The sequence below is a fragment of the Oncorhynchus tshawytscha genome, linkage group LG25 (genome assembly GCF_018296145.1).
Source record: "Oncorhynchus tshawytscha isolate Ot180627B linkage group LG25, Otsh_v2.0, whole genome shotgun sequence".
Classification (NCBI taxonomy): Eukaryota; Metazoa; Chordata; class Actinopteri; order Salmoniformes; family Salmonidae; genus Oncorhynchus; species Oncorhynchus tshawytscha.
The window spans coordinates 14,129,617-14,148,899 of NC_056453.1; the positions used below are offsets into that span (position 1 = coordinate 14,129,617).

The following is a 19,283-nucleotide window of genomic DNA, read 5'->3' on the forward strand; positions in this document are numbered from 1 at the left end:
AGAGGAAAATCCACTCCAGCACACTACTGGACAAAAGAGAAAATACCCTACAGTTTCGACACCGGCAACAGCATTTGCATCCTGTAATTCATAAGATTATTCATTGGGCACACACCACAGCGGCGCTTGACACACTGGCATCATAAAAACGTGGGGTTGAAAAAAGAAATACAAACATCTACAGAATGACCAACAAGAAGCCATTTGATTACCATTCGCCCAATAATTAATCTTATAGAAAAACATGATTTGGACATAGAGATGATTCTGATTAAAATAGGGTGCATTGGAAATAAGTGTAGTGTAATAATCAAACTCAGTCGCCAGAGGGCGTAGGCTACATTACGATACCTGCTGGGCGTTTTGGAACGTTCAGATGGAAAAAGGATATTTCGAACAAATATGCCTCACTAACATGTACAATAACGAATCACATCGGATCTATTCAGTTCAGTTCTAGCTGCAACGTTCGGCAACCACACGTGCGCTTTCTCCAAAAAAGGTATGTGCTGTGATGGAACTGTGTGTATCAACTTCATAAAAGTTCAACAGTGGCCTATACCATAGCCTAAACAACACGAGCCTATTTAAGACGATCCAGCTAAATTGAATTAAGATTTGAATAATTCAAATGTGGTTCACTCTGGATGAATTAAGGACCTGTAACTGTAACATCATCGTGCCCACGTTCATGATTACTGCATGGCTTTCCAGATTTATCATTTATCTCTATTCAAATGAACATATGTGACACAATGATAAACCTCACCCTTTGCATGGTGATGTTGTGCCATGTTTTACCTTTACGCAAAATGCTTACTCACACTTGTTGCCTATTCTAACTTCTTAAAATTAGCATCGCAATAGACCAACTTTAGCCTAATACTGTTTATGTAGGCAAATGTATCTTCGTGAAAACCGTCATTAAACACAGCTGAACAAAAAATAATCAGAATCATTAAATAATCCAACAAAGCACACCCTAAATGTGTTAGACTACTTTGGGTGTAGGACTAGATGTTGAACATGAGCAGTGGCCCGTGAGGTGCGTAGGCCTAAATTAAAAATGAAGAAATTGGCTGTGGAAATATTAGCCTAGGAAACACGTCAGTGATCTTCAGGTCGGAAAGTCGGAGCTCTCAAAAGATGCCTGAGCTTCCGAAATGGAATTCCAAATTGGATGATCGTTCAAAATGATTATTTCCCAGTCGGAGCTCGTTTTTCTTCGAGTCCAGTTGTCTTGAACACATTGAAGTCGGACATTTCTGAGTTCCAAGGTCTCAGACCCTTGTGGTTTTGAACGCGGCATCTTTCTAGAGCTCTGACTTTCTGACCTGAAGATCACTGATGTTATTTGACCGGGTTTCCACCCCAGAGTTCCCAGATGTCTTGAAAGCACCAAGTGTATTCCGAGGTGAGCTGTCATTTACACACGTGTAATGGCCACGTAAGACTATTTTAGTCTCTGTATAGTTGTTTAGTCTCAGACATGGGCTAATAAAGTTTCAGTAGTCTACTTTACAATAGTAGGCTAGCTCCTCCGCATCATAGCAGGTGGATTGCCAGGTTTGGACACACCTTCCCGCACCTGAGGTAACTCTGCCTTTACAATATTTAAAGGACTAGCATATTTGATGTTGGTGTCTTGTGTGAAAGAACACAATCAGAAGTCAGTTCATGAAAACAGTTTATTCCAGACAAACCATATTCCAGTGAAAAGCAGATGTAGATTTGCAGATAAATTTGCAAAAAAAAAAAAGGATTTCGCTTTGCCATTATGGGGGATTGTGTGTAGATTGATGAGGATTTTCATTTATTTAATCCATTTTAGAATAAGGCTATAACGTAACAAAAAGTGGAAAAAGCCAGGGGGTCTGAATACTTTCCGAACACTGTGCATACAGTCAATTTAGATGGAGAGCATACATGCATTAAAAGCATTTCCGTAAAGCTTTGTGATTAACGTGGACAAGTTTGATGTCAGACAACAATGGCATGTTCATGATTGAAAACGTTCCCAATCCGTTAAGATGAAAGGACGTTTTATATTGAGGCTTTGACGGGACTATTAAACAAAGTACAGGCTTTGTTACTGCCAATACCTTTCAGATATAAATAAAAGGCGGACAAAACTTGGCGTCATGGTAAAGATGGCGGCTTTTCGTCTTGGTTTGACAGGGATATATTTATCAAAGTTTTGGTGGTAATATGATGCATTCTTCTGTCCTTTAGAATGATAAAACCCCACTGGATATAGCAAGGAGACTGCAGTTCAAGAATATTGTAACAATGCTGAAAAAGACAGACTGAAAGCTTTAAGGGGGTTTTGAGGACGAGGGGGAACTTTTCACCATGGCAACATCACCATCTTTTCAGTAGTATTTTGTCTGACAAAGTCATTTTTATACAGTCTGTAGTTCGTACTGGACACCTTAGGCTCAGCTGTATATCAGCCATTCGTTAAAGTTAATACCAGTACAAGTGGCCATGTAATTGTTTTCAATTGCCTCATGGTTGATCCTATTTGAATTATTCATTTAATTTACACTGAGAGTACAAAACATTACACTAATATTGAGTTTCACCTCCTTTTGCTCTCAGAATTAGTTGGGACATGGACTTACAACAGGGTTCCCCAACTTCTATTTATCCGCTCAAGAAAAAAATTGTCCCGCAGCTGACTAGATGATCCCTGGACTACAAGGTATCGAAAGGGTTCCACAGGGATGCTGGCCCATATTGACTCCAATGCTACCCACAGTTGTGTCAAGTTGGCTGGATGTCCTTTGGGTGGTGGACCATTCTTAATACACAAGGGAAACTGTTGGGATTGAAAAACCCAGAAGCATTGTAGTTCTTGACTCTCTTACCGGTGCGTCTGGCTGCTACTGCCATACCCCATTCAAAGGCACTTAGATATTTTGTCTTGCCCATTCACCCTCTGAATGGCACACATGCACAAATGGATTTAACCAGTGACATCAATAAGGGATCATAGCTTTCACCTGGATTCACTTAATGTTTTGTTCACTCAGTGTCTACTATTTTTCTTAATAGTATGCTTCTCTAAATATTTGTGAGTGAGTTGAGTGTTTGTTTTGTTTCTGGTTTTGATATTGTCCTTTGTACAGTACATAAGAGTAAGTGAATTAAAACATTGTTACAGATTAAAGCCTTTGACAATGTTTAAATAAATTAAATATATGAGTAGATACTCAGACAAGCACTTTTCAATAAATGTTGTCAAGTAATTGAATTGTACAACCTGATTTTGTAATGGAGATTTATTGAGTAGTCTTCTCAATTAGTTACAAGGCGGCATAAATAAGTGTTATAACACAACATAAGTAGACCATGAATGAACATACAAGTCAGTCCTTCTTTGGTCAGCACCCTTCCTAATTCATTCTCAAGATCACCTAAAATCCAATAAAAATACATTGAGGAAGTAGCTAATAAAAAGACAGTCAACAGCACAGGAAAGAGCTAAAATAGTGGTCAACAAACAAAACAATGAATTTGTATGACTAAAAAGGCACAGCAAAATAAACCAACCCAACACAAGTCCTGAAGAGAGAGGTACTGGGTGTTGAACTGGGCCCTGGACAGTAACCATGATATTGCACCAATGACTGAGATATATTCATCTAAACCTACAAGCAGGATTTCAACAGGATCTAAATGTACTTCTGTGTTTTTACAAACCCGGGAAATTCTCAAAACACAGATTAAAATCCATTCAAGTGTTGTGGAAGAGAGGACAGTAGTAAAGTAAGACAAAAAATAATACAAGATGATTCCTCACACATAACCCTAAACTCAGCTTGTGTACCGCACTACCCCAATTTAGAGGTGAATGATTATTGCTCATGGTTTAGTCAAACACACACATGCGTGTTAATACTCTCTCTTACACACCCTTATAGTAACAAACACACATACAGTGCACAAACACTCGCACCCAGGCACTCTGATATGACTCCCAAAATATGTCAGATACAGTATTAAAATCTCTTCAGCGATTGTGATGAGAGTTGAGGCTAAAATTATCCATATCTCCCTGCCTATCCACTGTTTACACCAAGTCCTGCTGGCTCATCAGTTTGATTATCTCCCTGTACATCTCCTGGGGGGCGTCCAGGCCCCAAATGAAGTCCAGGTGTTCCCAGTGCTCGATGTGGCGGTGGTACACCAGGTTGGAGACCTGGGTGAGCAGCACGGCAACGTCCTTAGGGTCAGCAAGTGTGTCGTGACCTCCGGACCACAGGGCCGTAGGCACCTTCATGTCCCGGATGTTGTACAATGGAGGGGTTGACTGGAGGAGGGACAAGAATGGACTAGATGTCAGCTAAAAGGCATTGACTGGTCATAACGGCACAGTGGATACCGAGCAGTAAAGATAAGGTACTTTCAGAAAGAGGTTGTAGCTTCGGTGAGCTTTGGAAAACAACTGGTGTGAAGTGATATGTGTGTACACTGAGAACACCAAACATTAGGAACACCTTCCTAATATTGAGTTGAACCCCCATTGCCCTCGGAACAGCCTCAATGCGTAGGGGCATGGACTCTACAAGCTGTCAAAAGCGTTCTACAGGGATGCTGGCCCATGTTGACTAATGCTTGGCTGGATGTCCTTTGGGTGGTGGACCATTCTTGACACACACGGGACATTGTTGGGTGTGAAAACTCCGGCAGCGTTGCAGTTCTTGACACAAACCGATGTGCCTGGCACCTATTACCATACCCTGTTCAAAGGCACTTAAATCTTTTGTCTTGCCCATTCACCCACTGAATGTCACACATACACAATCCATGTCTCAAGGCTTAAATCCTTGTTTACCCTGTCTCCTCCCCTTCATCTACACTGGTTGAAGTGGATTTAACAGGTGACATCAATAAAGGGATCAACGCTTTCACCTGGATTTACTTGTCTGTCATGGAAAGAGCAGGTGTTCTTAATAGTTTGTATACACAGTGTACGTTGGTAGACTAATGAGCTCTGAGCTGGCCTTGCCTGGTTATAGTGAGCCATGTTCCCTGCTCTCCCATAGTCATACGCCATCAGCTTTCCAACATGCACAGCCTGTAAAAAGAAAACACATTAAAAAAATACTTGTCTCAAGATAGCTGAACAGATGGTGGTACTGTATGTATAGGTAATACAGTATGTCCAACAATATGTCAACTTCAGTAAAGTCAAAGTTGTCTTCGGTAAATCTGGTATTGACCTTTACTCAAGGATCGGGCAACAAATAGGTGTGTTTGAGTCAGTGTGCAGCAGGAATGTCTGTGCCTCTCCTATTCACACAGTGGAATGTCGACGATAGTTGACTTGGGTGTGAGACTGAGGTATAAACAGGGTGAAATAATTATTTGTGACACTGAATAAGCTGAAAAATAATTGATCAACGTCTTTGAGATCAACTATTTCTGTCCTGAGTAACTGTTTTTGCTCTGTTGCTTGTGAAACCAAAATGTCAGTATCGGTTTGACAACTGTGGTTTGACAAGTGCAAACTCATTCTCAATTCAGACTGTGTTGACCACACCCCAGCCTCACAGGATATAGGTAACATTATAGGCCTGATATCTACACTATAGGCCTACATGACAGTTTTAACAAACAGGGGTTGGGATGGGATGTGTACTGTAGGTTTGAAGAAGTGGAATCATATTGGAGGATGTTTTGAGAAGCTCCTCTCAGGTATGTTCTTACCTGAGACCAGTGAATCATGTTCTGCACTGAGGTGCCTGCTGGGCAGTGAGAGATGTACACAGGTGTGCGAGTCTGGACAAAAAGAGAAAGGAACATCTTCACCAAACTCATACAGTGCCTATATAATTGGCTTGAGGTTGAAGGCTTTAGGTTTAAGGAAGTCCACAGTAGTAATAATGTAAAATCACTTTCAAAAAGCAATCAAATGCGAACGCTGTGGAACTCACCATGTTGAGGTTCAGCTCATCAAAGCCACAGAGGACAAAGAAGATGTTTCCACACAGCTCACTATGAGGCTCCTTACTGCAGAATTTGGTAGCAAACCACTTGATCAGAGAACTCTGAGGCATGAAGTCCCTCTTCCCAAATAGATCCTAGGATATGGAAACCAAACAATGGATTAGCATTAGTCAGTTTTGAAATATTTTCAAAGAATTCTGACAGATCGATCAAGATAACAAAAAAAACTGATGCCCAAGTTGGGTAGAAAAAGGAAACCACAGGTTAGACTTATTGTATGAATGAATTGTGGCATAATGCAGTTTAAGTTAGAAAAATAGCCTTTGCTACTCACCCAAATGAGGAAATCGGGGAAGATGGAGAGCTTGGTTATGGGGCTGGCAGTAAAAGCCACGGTGGCCACTGGTGCCAGGCCGAAGAACATCTTGATTTTGCTTGCCAGCTCAGGCATTGAAGAGAATGCAACAAAAGCTACAGGGACAGAGACATACAGTCAGATATGTCATGGTTTAAAAACAGGGGCGCAACTTTGGTTTAAGAAGTGGGGGGGGGGGCATTATTATTATTATTTTCTATCCAGTCAGATAAACACTCCAAACAGCCTACCCGACTGCTCGGAGGCATCCGCATGGTCCTAAAGGACACCGTTGCCTCGTTTTGTATCACATTCCAATGATAAAACAGGGGGGACAAAATGCAATTTCAGAATGTGTCCCTCCCGTCCCCAGTGAAAGTTGCGCCCCTGTTTAAAACTGTAAACCATAGTGTAGTTAACGGTGTCAAACTACAGATAAGAAATATACTGCTTCATACTGTAATATGACACATTTAACTAAATCAAGCCGTCTCACCAATAGTGGTTCCCTGAGAGTGGCCTACATAGTAGATCGTCTCCTGGCCTGTGGTCTTCAGGATGTGATTGACCACTGCTGGCAGGTCCTTCTTTGCCATCTCATCATAACTGAAGAATAAGAACAGAAGAAACTCAGTGAATGCTATAATAAGATTACTTAAATAAACATTTAAAATAATATATTGTATTTCTATTACAACCTTTTGTGATTCTATTGGTAAGCACAGGGAATATACACTGAGTGTACAAAACATAAGGAATGGATGGGGTATTTGTGCCATTCAGAGGGTGAATGGGCAAGACAAAATATGTAAGTGCCTTTGAATGTTTGGTTGGGTAGTAGGTGCCAGGTGCACCGGTAAGAGTGTGTCAAGAACTGCAATGATGCTGGGTTTTTCACATGCAACAGTTTCCCCAAGAATCGTCCACCATCTAAAGGACATCCAGCCAACTTGACACAACTGTGGGAAGCATTGGAGTCAACATGTGCCAGCATCCATGTGGAATGCTTTCGACACTGTATATAGTTCATGCCCCAACAAATTGAGGCTGTTCTGAGGGGAAAAGGGCGTGCAACTCAATATTTGGAAGGTGTTCCTAATGATTTGTTCACTTAGTGTAGATCCAGGTTAGGCGCATAGCCATGGGGTGAATAGCCGAGCGAGCAAGGATCAGTAGAAGTGAAATAAATCTCTCTAGCTACCTGAACTGCCAGAACTCGTCGTGGTCAGGGCTGAGTGTGAGGTGTCTCCTGGACCAGGTGCTTCCCCTGCTGTTGCCGATCCAGACGTCGTAGCCTGCGTCGGCTAGCAGGTAAGCCAGGCTGGTGTTGGGCAGGTTGGTCACCCAGTTACTCCCCGCAGCTAGGAGACCATGCTGGAGGAACACTGCAGGCTTGGGATCTAGGAATATGAGAAAAAGACTACATTACGCATAATGCTATAGGATGAATACTGTAACAAGATATGGAAGAAATACTAAGTGAGGAGATGTCACGCCCTGACCTTAGAGAGCAGTTTTATTTGTCTATTTGGTTAGGTCAGGGTGTGATTTGGGGTGGGCATTCTGTTTGTTTTTTTTGTTGTTTTTTTTGACCGCGTGTGGTTCCCAATCAGAGGCAGCTGTCTATCGTCTCTGATTGGGAATCATACTTAGGCAGCCTTTTCCCCACCTAATGCTGGGGGTAATTATTTATTTTCTGTGTGTTTGTGAATGCCACGGTTGCGTCACGTTCAGTTTACCTGTTTTTTTCTTTGTGAAGCTTTCACTTTATTAAAGAGTTGGAATTACATGCACGCTGCGCCTTGGCTCATTTATGGCTCATTTATGACAGGGAGTTTGAAGACAGTGAACGTGACAGGAGAACCTTATTCCAAGCAAGGATCATAGGCAAAGCCCATGTGGTAATGCATAGTATTTCTCCAATCTTCTCAAACATGGTTGAAGTATCCATTCACATTCCAACATGCCCGAAACGACATAAACTGAAAGTGTATAGTTACAAAAATGGTTAGTTACAAAAAAGTATGTTCTATTCATAATTCAAGTGTTGTGTTGACTGTAACCACCAGGAGGGGGTGTCTGTCTAAGCTATAACCCAGCTGCAGCGCAGCCGTTCTTGTGGCCCTGCACTTTTTCTTTTTTGGGAGCTTTATCGCTACGATCTGTCAGAAACAGGATGTGAGCGGGTCCTTTCGGTAGCACAAACAGACCTTTAGATGATAGGATTGTTTGACTTCATACCAGCCATTCCTCCCTCCCTACCCCTAGGTTGTCTCAAATGGCACCCTATATATAGTGCACTACTTTGGGTTCTGGTCCAGGTCAAAAGTAGTACACTACATAGAGAATAGGGTGGCATTTGAGATGGACCCCTAGTCTACCCTGCTGCCTAGACTGCCTTGTACTTGTACTAGGCATTTTAACCATAATGCTGCTGTTTGCAAGAAATCTACACTATCTCTCCTAGATTGAACATCAAAGATTTCCAGCAATAGCTATTCTAGCTAGCACGATTTCATATCAAAATTCCATTTGGGGGCTGAAATAATTCCAGCTCTGCTGTGTTCCTTTGAGATCCAGACGCTCTCCCGTGTGACCAGGGGAAGTGGGACAACAGGAAATGAGATGTTCTCCAGCCTATCAGAGAGCTCCGCTGCCTATCTTACTGGATGTGCGGCTGCTGCCACATACTACTGAGCAGGGAGTATGAGGCATCAAGAGATACAAACAACATGATGGCTCTTTACTTATTTAGAGGATATCAGAATGTATTATTGAGATTTTTTAACTCCCCAGACTACCTCAGCCCTGGCATATCACATCGTATTGGGCGTATCTTTAAAGTGGAACCCCTACCTAGTCGATGAAGCATTTCCAATGACAAATCACTGTCAATATTAATACTAAACTGAATGTACATTTTAAATTGTTGGACAGGGTCAAATTAAGTACACAGCATTCATTTACTGATTCATGCTTTGGAAAGTAATGCAACGGAGAAAGCAATGGCGAAAAAAACAAGAGCGGGGCCAAAGCCAGTGTTTAATACTCGAAGGCACTTACATTCACCTACAGAGAGATCTGTATCGATAACATTAGTTATTGTTCAGAATAATATGAGACCCTGTGTTCAGGAAAAAGCATTGTCTATTGCCTCTGAATTTGATTTTACACAAGTGGGTTCCCACGATGAGATTAGTGTGAGGTTTAGCACTCACTTTGCTCATTAATGAAATATAGGTGCCACAAAGGAAAGAGAAACTGAATACTGATTTGTAGGAACTGGAGAGGGACAGTGGCAGTGTCTGACAGAAGCGGTGCATCACAGTATTTAGACTAAACTTGTAAGAGAACAACTTCCTCTTTACAAGAAATCTAAAACTTTTAATACCATGACGCATTCCTAAACATACTCAAATCACGTAGCAAACAGTTTGCTCCTTATTACTGTCACTATTACTGTTCCCATCACATATTGAAAATAAGCTGTAATTACAATACATTGTTACAAGAGCTTAATAAATGAGACGCTGGATGAACGTTAGCTGTTTCAAATGTAGCTTGGCTCAAACTAGGGACGGATTACGAGAAATGCCAAACAAATAAAAACTCTACAGAAATTAAATTCAATCATAGACTGGGTTCAAAATGATTAAAGCATAGAGCTGACCTATTAGCAGATGGACAACCTCACTGGATGCATGTGATATTATAGCTCGTGATAACACGAAAAGCCAGGAGTAGGCTGGGCGGTGCATCTCAAAATATAGAAATGGATTCCTCCTCCTCCGCTCTCCTCAAGGTGACTAATGCTGAAAACCACTTCTCTTTGGATCCTGATTCAGTACTAATGTTTGACAATGTGAGAAATATCAGCACTTCAGATGTTAGATAAGGTCTGTCTGTGTTGGTCTTAGATATGTGGATCTGATTACAGGGCAGAGAAGTAAGGGATAAACAAACGCAACTAAAATAAATTAAATATATACAGCACCAGTCAAAAGTTTGGACAAACCTACTCATCCCAGGGTTTTTCATTATTTGTACTATTTTTTTTACATTGTAGAGCAGAATTGAAGACATCAAAATTATGAAATAACACACATGGAATCAAAAAAGTATTAAACCAATCAGAATCTATTTATATTTGAAATTCTTCATTCTTGGCATTCTCTCAACCAGCTTCATGAGGTAGTCACCTGGAATCCATTTCAATTAACAGACAGGTGTGCCTTGTTAAAAGTTAATTTGTGGAATTTCCTTCCTTCTTAGTGCATTTGATCCAATCAATTGTGTTGTGACAAGGTAGGGGTGGTATACAAAAGATGTGGTAAAAGACCAAGTCCATATTATGGCAAGAACAGCTCAAATAAGCAAAGACAAACAACAAACAACAACAGAAAAACTGTCCTTTGGTCTGATGAGATTTTTGGTTCCAACAGCTGAGTCTTTGTGAGACGCAGAGTAGGTGAACAGATGATCTCCCCATGTGTGGTTCCCACAGTGAAGCATGGAGGAGGTGTGATAGTGTGGGGGTCCTTTGTTGGTGACAGAGTCAGTGATTTATTTAGAATTCAAGGCACACTTAACCAGCATGGCTACCACATAATTCTGCAGCGATACACCATCCCATCTGGTTTGCACTTAGTGGGACTATCATTTGTTTTTCAACAGGACAATGACCCAACACACCTCCAGGTTGTGTAAGTGCTATTTGACCAAGATGGAGAGTGATGGGGTGCTGCATCAGATGGCCTGGCCTCCACAATCACCCGACCTCAACCCAATTGAGATGGTTTGGGATGAGTTGGACCGCATAGTGAAGAAAAAGCAGCCATCAAGTGCTCAGCATATTTGGAAACTCCTTCAAAACTGTTGGAAAATAATTCCAGGTGAAGCTGGTTGAGAGAATGCCAAGAAAGTGCAAAGCTGTCATCAAGGCAAAGGGTGGATACTTTGAAGAATCTAAAATCTAAAATATATTTTGATTTGTTTAACACTTTTTTGGATTCTACATGATTCCATATGTGTTATTTCACAGTTTTGATGTCTTCACTATTATTCTACAATGTATAAAATAGTAAAAATAAAGAAAAACGCTTGAATGAGTAGGTGTGTCTAAACTTTCTACTGTATGTATATATATTTTAAATCAATTATTCAATTATCTTTAGGAGAAAATTAAGCTGGATTTTTGGTCACAATTCAAGTTGGTCATTACATTTTTATTTAGATTAAAAGCATAATGTTGCAGCCCTCAATTGCTGCTCGACAACATAATTGTCGGCTCCCAATAATAATCTGCGTTCTAACTGGTGATTGTGGATGCGAGCCACACACAGCAAGCTGCTCCACTTGCCCTATTCCCATTCTTCCTCCTCACCAAACCCTCAAATCTATCAGCTAATTGAAGGCCAAAATTGTGGAGGGAAAGCACTAATCATGTTTTGCTACCTAATAATCAAACTTAGAATAATGAGATGTCCCCCATGATGACAGGGGGGCATGAGTGAAAAGTTTGGGAAGCACTGCATTAAAACCCTTTGGTGCACACCTTTACTGTCCTTCAGGCCATGTGGGATCCTGTTGACACTGAGGATGTAGAGGTCTTCTGTGACGACATCATGCTCCTCTGCTGGGTAGCCCCAATGCCTGATGATCTCACTCTGTGGAAGAGAAAGAAGACAAACAAACTGTCAAATATATTTTGAATTCTGACATAATGGGGATCTCTGGTAACACTTTATTTTACAGCCCCATTATCACTGGTATTCACATTACAGTAAAATTAAAGCAGACAATTCTTCCCCTGTTGCATTCCCTCTCACCGCCCCCTCCCAGATATTATCTATATATACGCTAATCTGGAACTTCAAAGAAAGTGTTTGAGCCTCTTGGTTCCAGCCGGGCCTGCCATGCGATCTAGCCATGCATAATTAAAACACACCACCATTCCCCCCCTCCCTCTAGGCTGCCAGTCTGCACATTCTACTGACTCTGGGCCACTTAAGGATAAACCTGCTGGTTCGACACACCGAGGTCGTCTCAGGGGTGGAGGGGAGGATTGGTGTTCTGCTCTGACTCATTTTTGTTTCTGGTTTTACACAGGGAAATGGCTGAGTATGAAAAATAATGTAATGTCACGTGACCTCAGTATGGCGAGAGATATTGAGAGGGTCTGTGCTTGCAGGCCAACAATGGGAAATATGTTTTCTCACGTGAGAACTATTCGTATTGGTAATTGTATTAGGCTTATATCATTGATAGTGTGTAGTTTCCAATTACAAATACTGTATACTAACTATAGACGCACTAGAATTAGGATTGATGTCATTTTGTTACTATGCGGTGCCTATAAAAGATTTGAGGTTAACCACTGACATGTACCAGGCCCAAATCCACAAATGTTGATTGTATCATTGGCATACCTCAGAAAAAACATACATGATGTATTTTCTGAAAAAGTGCGGTGAAAGAATTTGATTGACTGCCATGCCACAAAATAACCATTTCATTGAACACTCACTTTTCCCGACTTACAGGGACTCATTTTCATACTGCTTTTTATGTTTAGTTAGGTCAGATCTCAGACTTAATGTTTTAATGTTTTAGTCATATAATGTGGGTGTGATATTGTCCTATCTAGTGATAAATATATGCTGAAGTTTAATACATGACAGAGAGATTTCCTTTCGAGTGACCTTGCCCAAGCCTCAGTATCACATGTTTTGACTTTCCTTGAGATGACTCATGGGATATATGGGGGACAAAGTGCAGAATGTGGGTAAAGCAGAACTCCCCCCATGTGAGGTAACCACCATGACTATTATTTGCTCATGTTGGCCCAGAAGATTGCCTAGTTCTATGAATAGTTAATGAGCTCTGTGACCTATGAAGTCCAGTAGTGTGTTCAGTTATCTATGGTCGGTATTAAAACAGTTTGAAGTCTGTCTAGAAAAACTGTGTGGATAAATACAATTTCTCAGTATTTGTCCACTTTGTTTCTGAGAATACAGTTTGTCTGTTATTGATTTTTAGCCAACTCACAATATTCATGTTGACCTCTGGGTCCAGTCCTTTTTTGTCTTTCAGCAAGGATCTCTGACACTGGACCGCCCCAGTGGTCAGGAAGGCCATTAAAAGTAGTATCCACACCATCTTCAGTCTGAAAAACATAATACATGTGTTATAAACCTTTAGAAGTCTCTCCGACCACATTATGTCAGAACCTATTCAGCATCGCACAGAGGCATCATGCCCATTTAAAAAAATAAAAAAAGTTTAATTTCCAATTACTACTAGCAATTTTATGAAGTTGGCTTTAGCTAGCCCAGATAGGTTCCCAATCTCCCAACATAACTAGCTACCAGGAAGCCATTTCAGGCTATCAATTAAATTAGAGCAGCTAGCTTGTCTATCTATCTTACCTGGTATGCCTGCTGGCAAAGTTGTTAGACATTAGGAAAGCAAGCAATAACTAAATGTACTGAATAAGACATTCCTTTCAGTCTTTTACCCAGATTTTAGCAGAGATGCAAAAAAGAAACACCAGTCAGGAGGATACTGACAGCTCAAGATGTATGCTTAGATATGCAGAAAAGTATACCTATTTTAACATAGAATTAAGCATAATGGTTATGGCTTTAGATTGCAGGTGTTTGAAAAATGCTAAATTCTCCAACATCCGGATAGGGGGCCTAGTCCCCTTCCGGACCACCTCCAGCCATCCTCACTTTCTTTATGCCCTTTCAGATTTTGGGGGTACAAGACAACCCTGGCAGCACACACCTACTTAAATATGAGCATATATCAGAGACTTTATACATTCAATTTTATGTTTCATTGCAATCTTAATCTCTCATTGACAGACTAATTACACAAGATATACAGTGGGGCAAAAAAGTATTGAGTCAGCCACCAATTGTGCAAGTTCTCCCACTTAAAAAGATGAGAGAGGCCTGTAATTTTCATCATAGGTACACTTCAACTATGACAGACAAAATGAGGGGAAAAAAATCCAGAAAATCACATTGTAGGATTTTTAATGAATTTATTTGCAAATAATGGTGGAAAATAAGTATTTGGTCCATAACAAAAGTTTATCTCAATACTTTGTTATATACCCTTTGTTGGCAATGACAGAGGTCAAACATTTTCTGTAAGTCTTCATAAGGTTTTCACACACTGTTGCTGGTATTTTGGCCCATTCCTCCATGCAGATGTCCTCTAGAGCAGTGATGTTTTGGGGCTGTTGCTGGGCAACACGGACTTTCAACTCCCTCCAAAGATTTTCTATGGGGTTGAGATCTGGAGACTGGCTAGGCCACTCCAGGACCTTGAAATGCTTCTTACGAAGCCACTCCTTCGTTGCCCGGGCGGTGTGTTTGGGATCATTGTCATGCTGAAAGACCCAGCCACGTTTCATCTTCAATGCCCTTGCTGATGGAAGGAGCATTTCACTCAAAATCTCACGATACATGGCCCCATTCATTCTTTCCTTTACACGGATCAGTCGTCCTGGTCCCTTTGCAGAAAAACAGCCCCAAAGCATGATGTTTCCACCCCCATGCTTCACAGTAGGTATGGTGTTCTTTGGATGCAACTCAGCATTCTTTGTCCTCCAAACACGACGAGTTGAGTTTTTACCAAAAAGTAATATTTTGGTTTCATCTGACCATATGACATTCTCCCAATCTTCTTCTGGATCATCCAAATGCTCTCTAGCAAACTTCAGACGGGCCTGGACATGTACTGGCTTAAGCAGGGGGACACGTCTGGCACTGCAGGATTTGAGTCCTTGGCGGCGTAGTGTGTTACTGATGGTAGGCTTTGTTACTTTGGTCCCAGCTCTCTGCAGGTCATTCACTAGGTCCCCCCGTGTGGTTCTGGGATTTTTGCTCACCGTTCTTGTAATCATTTTGACCCCACAGGGTAAGATCTTGCATGGAGCCCCAGATCGAGGGAGATTATCAGTGGTCTTGTATGTCTTCCATTTCCTAATAATTGCTCCCACAGTTGATTTCTTCAAACCAAGTTGCTTACCTATTGCAGATTCAGTCTTCCCAGCCTGGTGCAGGTCTACAATTTTGTTTCTGGTGTCCTTTGACAGCTCTTTGGTCTTGGCCATAGTGTAGTTTAGAGTGTGACTGTTTGAGGTTGTGGACAGGTGTCTTTTATACTGATAACAAGTTCAAACAGGTGCCATTAATACAGGTAATGAGTGGAGGACAGAGGAGGCTCTTAAAGAAGAAGTTACAGGTCTGTGAGAGCCAGAAATCTTGCTTGTTTGTAGGTGACCAAATACTTATTTTCCACCATAATTTGCAAATTAATTAATTAAAGATCCTACAATGTGATTTTCTGGATTTTTTTTCTCATTTTGTCTGTCATAGTTGAAGTGTACCTATGATGAAAATTACAGGCCTCTCTCATCTTTTTAAGTGGGAGAACTTGCACAATTGGTGGCTGACTAAATACTTTTTTGCCCAATTGTATGGTTATTGGTTAACCAAAGTGATTGCAATCCAAATGTTGCTGTCTCCACTACTAATGTTCGAATTTTTAAAAAACTAGTCGGCTGCTATCTCTTCTCTTTACCACAAGATCTGGCCTGATACTGTGTTCACAACAGTTCAAAGTTAGTCATTTGTTTGTGTAATATATCAAAAGATGTTTGCATTGTCTCAAGAATAAAGCACTAGATGATCAATTCTACAAATATTGCTTGAGTGGCTCCAGACTTAGAATAGACATTGGACTATTGATGGAGTCTCATAACCGATTAGTTAGAGAAAAACAAACTGAGTATGAAGCCTTCGCAGTCAAAAGAGCAAAACATGAATTTGTATTAGTTGTTGTGAAGAGTTTCAGATAATTGTGGGAGTAAACTAGATATAACACCAAGATGTCCATGAGGATGTGAAAGTAACAACAATCTCTAGCCTTTACAAAAACTCTGACCCAATTACTACATTATTAATTCATCATTTATTTTACCCCTGATCTTTTGTTTTCCTGCACATTATTCATAAACTATGCTTGCCTTGAAACTCTTAGTTGTGGAGATTCAATACAAAACTATGACAAATGTGGACTGACTATCTAATTAGACAAGCATGCGTTAAAATATGAGTAGGTTATGCTTCAGTAGGCTGTTGTAGACATTTACATTCCACAAGGTGGTCTCTACTCACTGACACTAAACCTGTACATGTCTAAACTATTACATCACAGGGCAGGCATATATGTGACATATGGAAAATGTAGGCTATACATTTGTATCAGTGGCGAATATATCCCCATAAATGTATTTTACGATAGCTACAATGTGTCCATGTGCAAACACTTACCCGGACAACTTCTGCTGTGTAGAATAATGATACTGGATTCTTGGTTGGCCAAATGAAGAGGAAGTCACAGGAGCTGCAGCGTGATAAAACGTCAGAGGCACCCTACTGCTTTTGTTGCCGATTGGGCTTGTAACAAACATTGGGAAAGATTAAATGCTGATGTAATCTTTCCACCCTGCTCTAGCCTAATTAATCAGTCCTGTAGATGTGGCAATGACAACACTGCTGGCAGTGCGATTTTATAATAGAAACTAAGTCTTATGTTTATTTTACTTGAATAAACTGTTTTTTCCATGCATCCAAGGGAACATTTTGGTCGGCCAACAGCCATTCATCTTTAGGCTACTATGTGAAATCTGGCTTTACCAAACATGCGCAACGAAACATAAAAAGTACATTATTTGTGTATTGCCAGCAACAGTTGTTTATAGTTTAAGTTGAACTCAATGTCACGAGTTCTTATAGTTGGTACAGGGTTGACATGCGCTTGTCTTCTGTGAAGAGAAATGCCAAACAAAGTTATTGTTGTCTGGGACAAATCGCGAGGAGCAGGTAAATTTGTCAGTTGCCGCGGAAGTTGTTACATTGTATTTAAATCAAATGTATACGAAGCGTGCTACTTGAGACGAGACTTTCACATAATTATAATTGGCCAAATTAATTGATATCGTTACAATGTCGGCTGCGTGCTTATTATTCCACAGATAACAGTAAAAAAGTGAGTTTTTTTTTACCATACATTTCAACCCTTTCTGCTCCTATCAGTGGCATCTCAGTACTTCTTTAGAAGGATAAATCACAAAATATTGATGATGACATTTGACCCTAATTCATAGGCTATCTCTGCTGTTGTTGACCTCCCTGTGACTTCCATAAACCCACATGCAGATGTTTTGTTTGAATTGACATGGAACACTATTGAAATCTCATCAGTAAACTATTATCAAGTCTGTCTGTTGATATGTCATTAATGGGGCTTGCGAAGCAAGAATCCCCACTTTAAATCTTCTACACACTTCTGACTTATCATTTAAACAATAAGGCCCAAGGGGTGTGGTAAATGGCCAATATACCACGCCTAAGGGCTGTTCTTATGCACAACGCATCACGGAGTGCCTGGATACGGCCCTTAGCCGTGGTATATATATGCCATATACCACAAACCTCTGAGGTGCCTTATTGCTATTATAAACTGGTTACCAACGTGATTAGAGCAGTGAAAATGTATGTTTTGTCATACCCATGGAATATGCCCTGATATACCACGGCTGTCAGCCAATCAGAATTCAGGGCTCGAATCACCCAGTTTATAATTAGCGTTATACCACAGCGTTGTTGAATACTTGTTTCTGATTGGCTAAAAGGGTCATTTTAGAATGAACAGATAACGGACAGTTAGAAAAAAATATGAGGATAATTGGAAATGATAGAGTGCGATGGGACAAGGACATCCCGGCCGGCATAATAACCCCGTCAAAGCTGGGCCAATTGTGTGCCGCCTCATGGGTCTCCCAGTCGCGGCCGGCTGTGACACAGCCCAGGATCGAACCTGGATCTGTAATGATGCCTCAGCACTGCGCCATTTGGGAGGCCCATTTTCTCATGTTTTGACCCAGTCGTTAATTCTAATCATTCACAGACAGACTTGATAAACAAATCATTGGCTTGTAGCTAGCTAGTAGAGATTTAATGAAAATGAAAGACAAGAACGTTAAGAAATAATGATTTAATAAATATCCAATAGGCCTACATTTGGGCGGCAGGTAGCCTAGTGGTTAGAGCGTTGGACAAGTAACCAAAAGGTTGGAAGATCGAATCCCTGAGCTGACAAGGTAAACATATTTTGTTCTGCCCCTGAACAAGGCAGTTAACACACTGTTCCTAGGCCGTCATTGAAAATAAGAATTTGTTCTTAACTGACTTGCCTAGTTAAATAAAGATAAAATAGATTAAAAAATAGACAACAACTATTATGGTTATCGAGTAATAGCCAATGAAGCTAGTTGGTGATGTTAATAGTGACATTTTTATTGATGGCACGAGTGGAAGAACTGTCCATGTTCCTGCCGCTAGTTGGTGACAGCCAGTGCTTGCCTCTTCTTTAGCAGAGAATGGGAGGTCACACACATCGTTGCCAGCTAAAATGGCACTCCAGCGCTTTCTGTTCTCCATTTTAGGCTACCAATAACTCTTGAGTTCTCTCAGCCATTATTTCCCTTGCCTCCAAGCCCGCATCGAATAACCTTTCCATTCTGAAGTTGCAACCCAAGCAGGCTGGTCATTAGTTATTTTCTGTCGTAAATTCGTTTTATTCATTCGACGTTGCTATGCTTAACAAATCATTGGCATGTAGCTAGCTGTCATTCAAGAGAGAATAACTTAAATAAATAATGATTTAATAAATATCCAATAGGCCTGCATACACTACATGACCAAAAGTATATGGACACCTGCTCGTCAAACATCTCATTCCAATATCATGGGCAGTTGGTTCCCCCTTTGCTGCTATAACAGCCTCCACTCTTCTGGGAAGGCTGCGGGGACTTGCTTCCATTCAGCCAAAAGAGCATTCGTGAGGTCGGTCACTGATGTTGGGCGATTATGCCTGGCTCGCAGTCGGTGTT

At 40.8% G+C, this 19,283-nt stretch overlaps 2 protein-coding genes and 1 long non-coding RNA gene across 3 annotated transcripts in view; 2 read left to right on the forward strand and 1 right to left on the reverse strand.

Annotated features, from left to right (window-relative positions):
- Positions 1-43: 43 nt before the first annotated feature.
- Positions 44-3,244, forward strand: LOC121840782. The gene is made up of 2 exons (XR_006079918.1): positions 44-502; positions 2,602-3,244. It is a non-coding gene; the product is annotated as an uncharacterized LOC121840782 (long non-coding RNA).
- Positions 3,245-3,251: 7 nt separating this feature from the next.
- Positions 3,252-16,965, reverse strand: LOC112224274 (lysosomal acid lipase/cholesteryl ester hydrolase). The gene is made up of 10 exons (XM_024387738.2): positions 16,660-16,965; positions 13,358-13,475; positions 11,865-11,976; positions 7,512-7,710; positions 6,807-6,916; positions 6,290-6,426; positions 5,943-6,089; positions 5,716-5,787; positions 5,015-5,083; positions 3,252-4,315 (listed from the first exon to the last, which is right to left on the reverse strand). The coding sequence occupies exons 1-10, from the start codon at positions 16,797-16,799 to the stop codon at positions 4,076-4,078; spliced, it is 1,344 nt and encodes a 447-aa protein (XP_024243506.1). The 5' UTR covers positions 16,800-16,965; the 3' UTR covers positions 3,252-4,075.
- Positions 16,966-16,975: 10 nt separating this feature from the next.
- Positions 16,976-19,283, forward strand: part of LOC112224276 (renalase) — a 60,086-nt gene continuing 57,778 nt past the window's right edge. The window contains 1 exon segment of the mRNA XM_042305960.1: positions 16,976-17,211. Coding sequence (XP_042161894.1) covers positions 17,166-17,211 — 46 coding nt within the window. The 5' untranslated portion in view covers positions 16,976-17,165.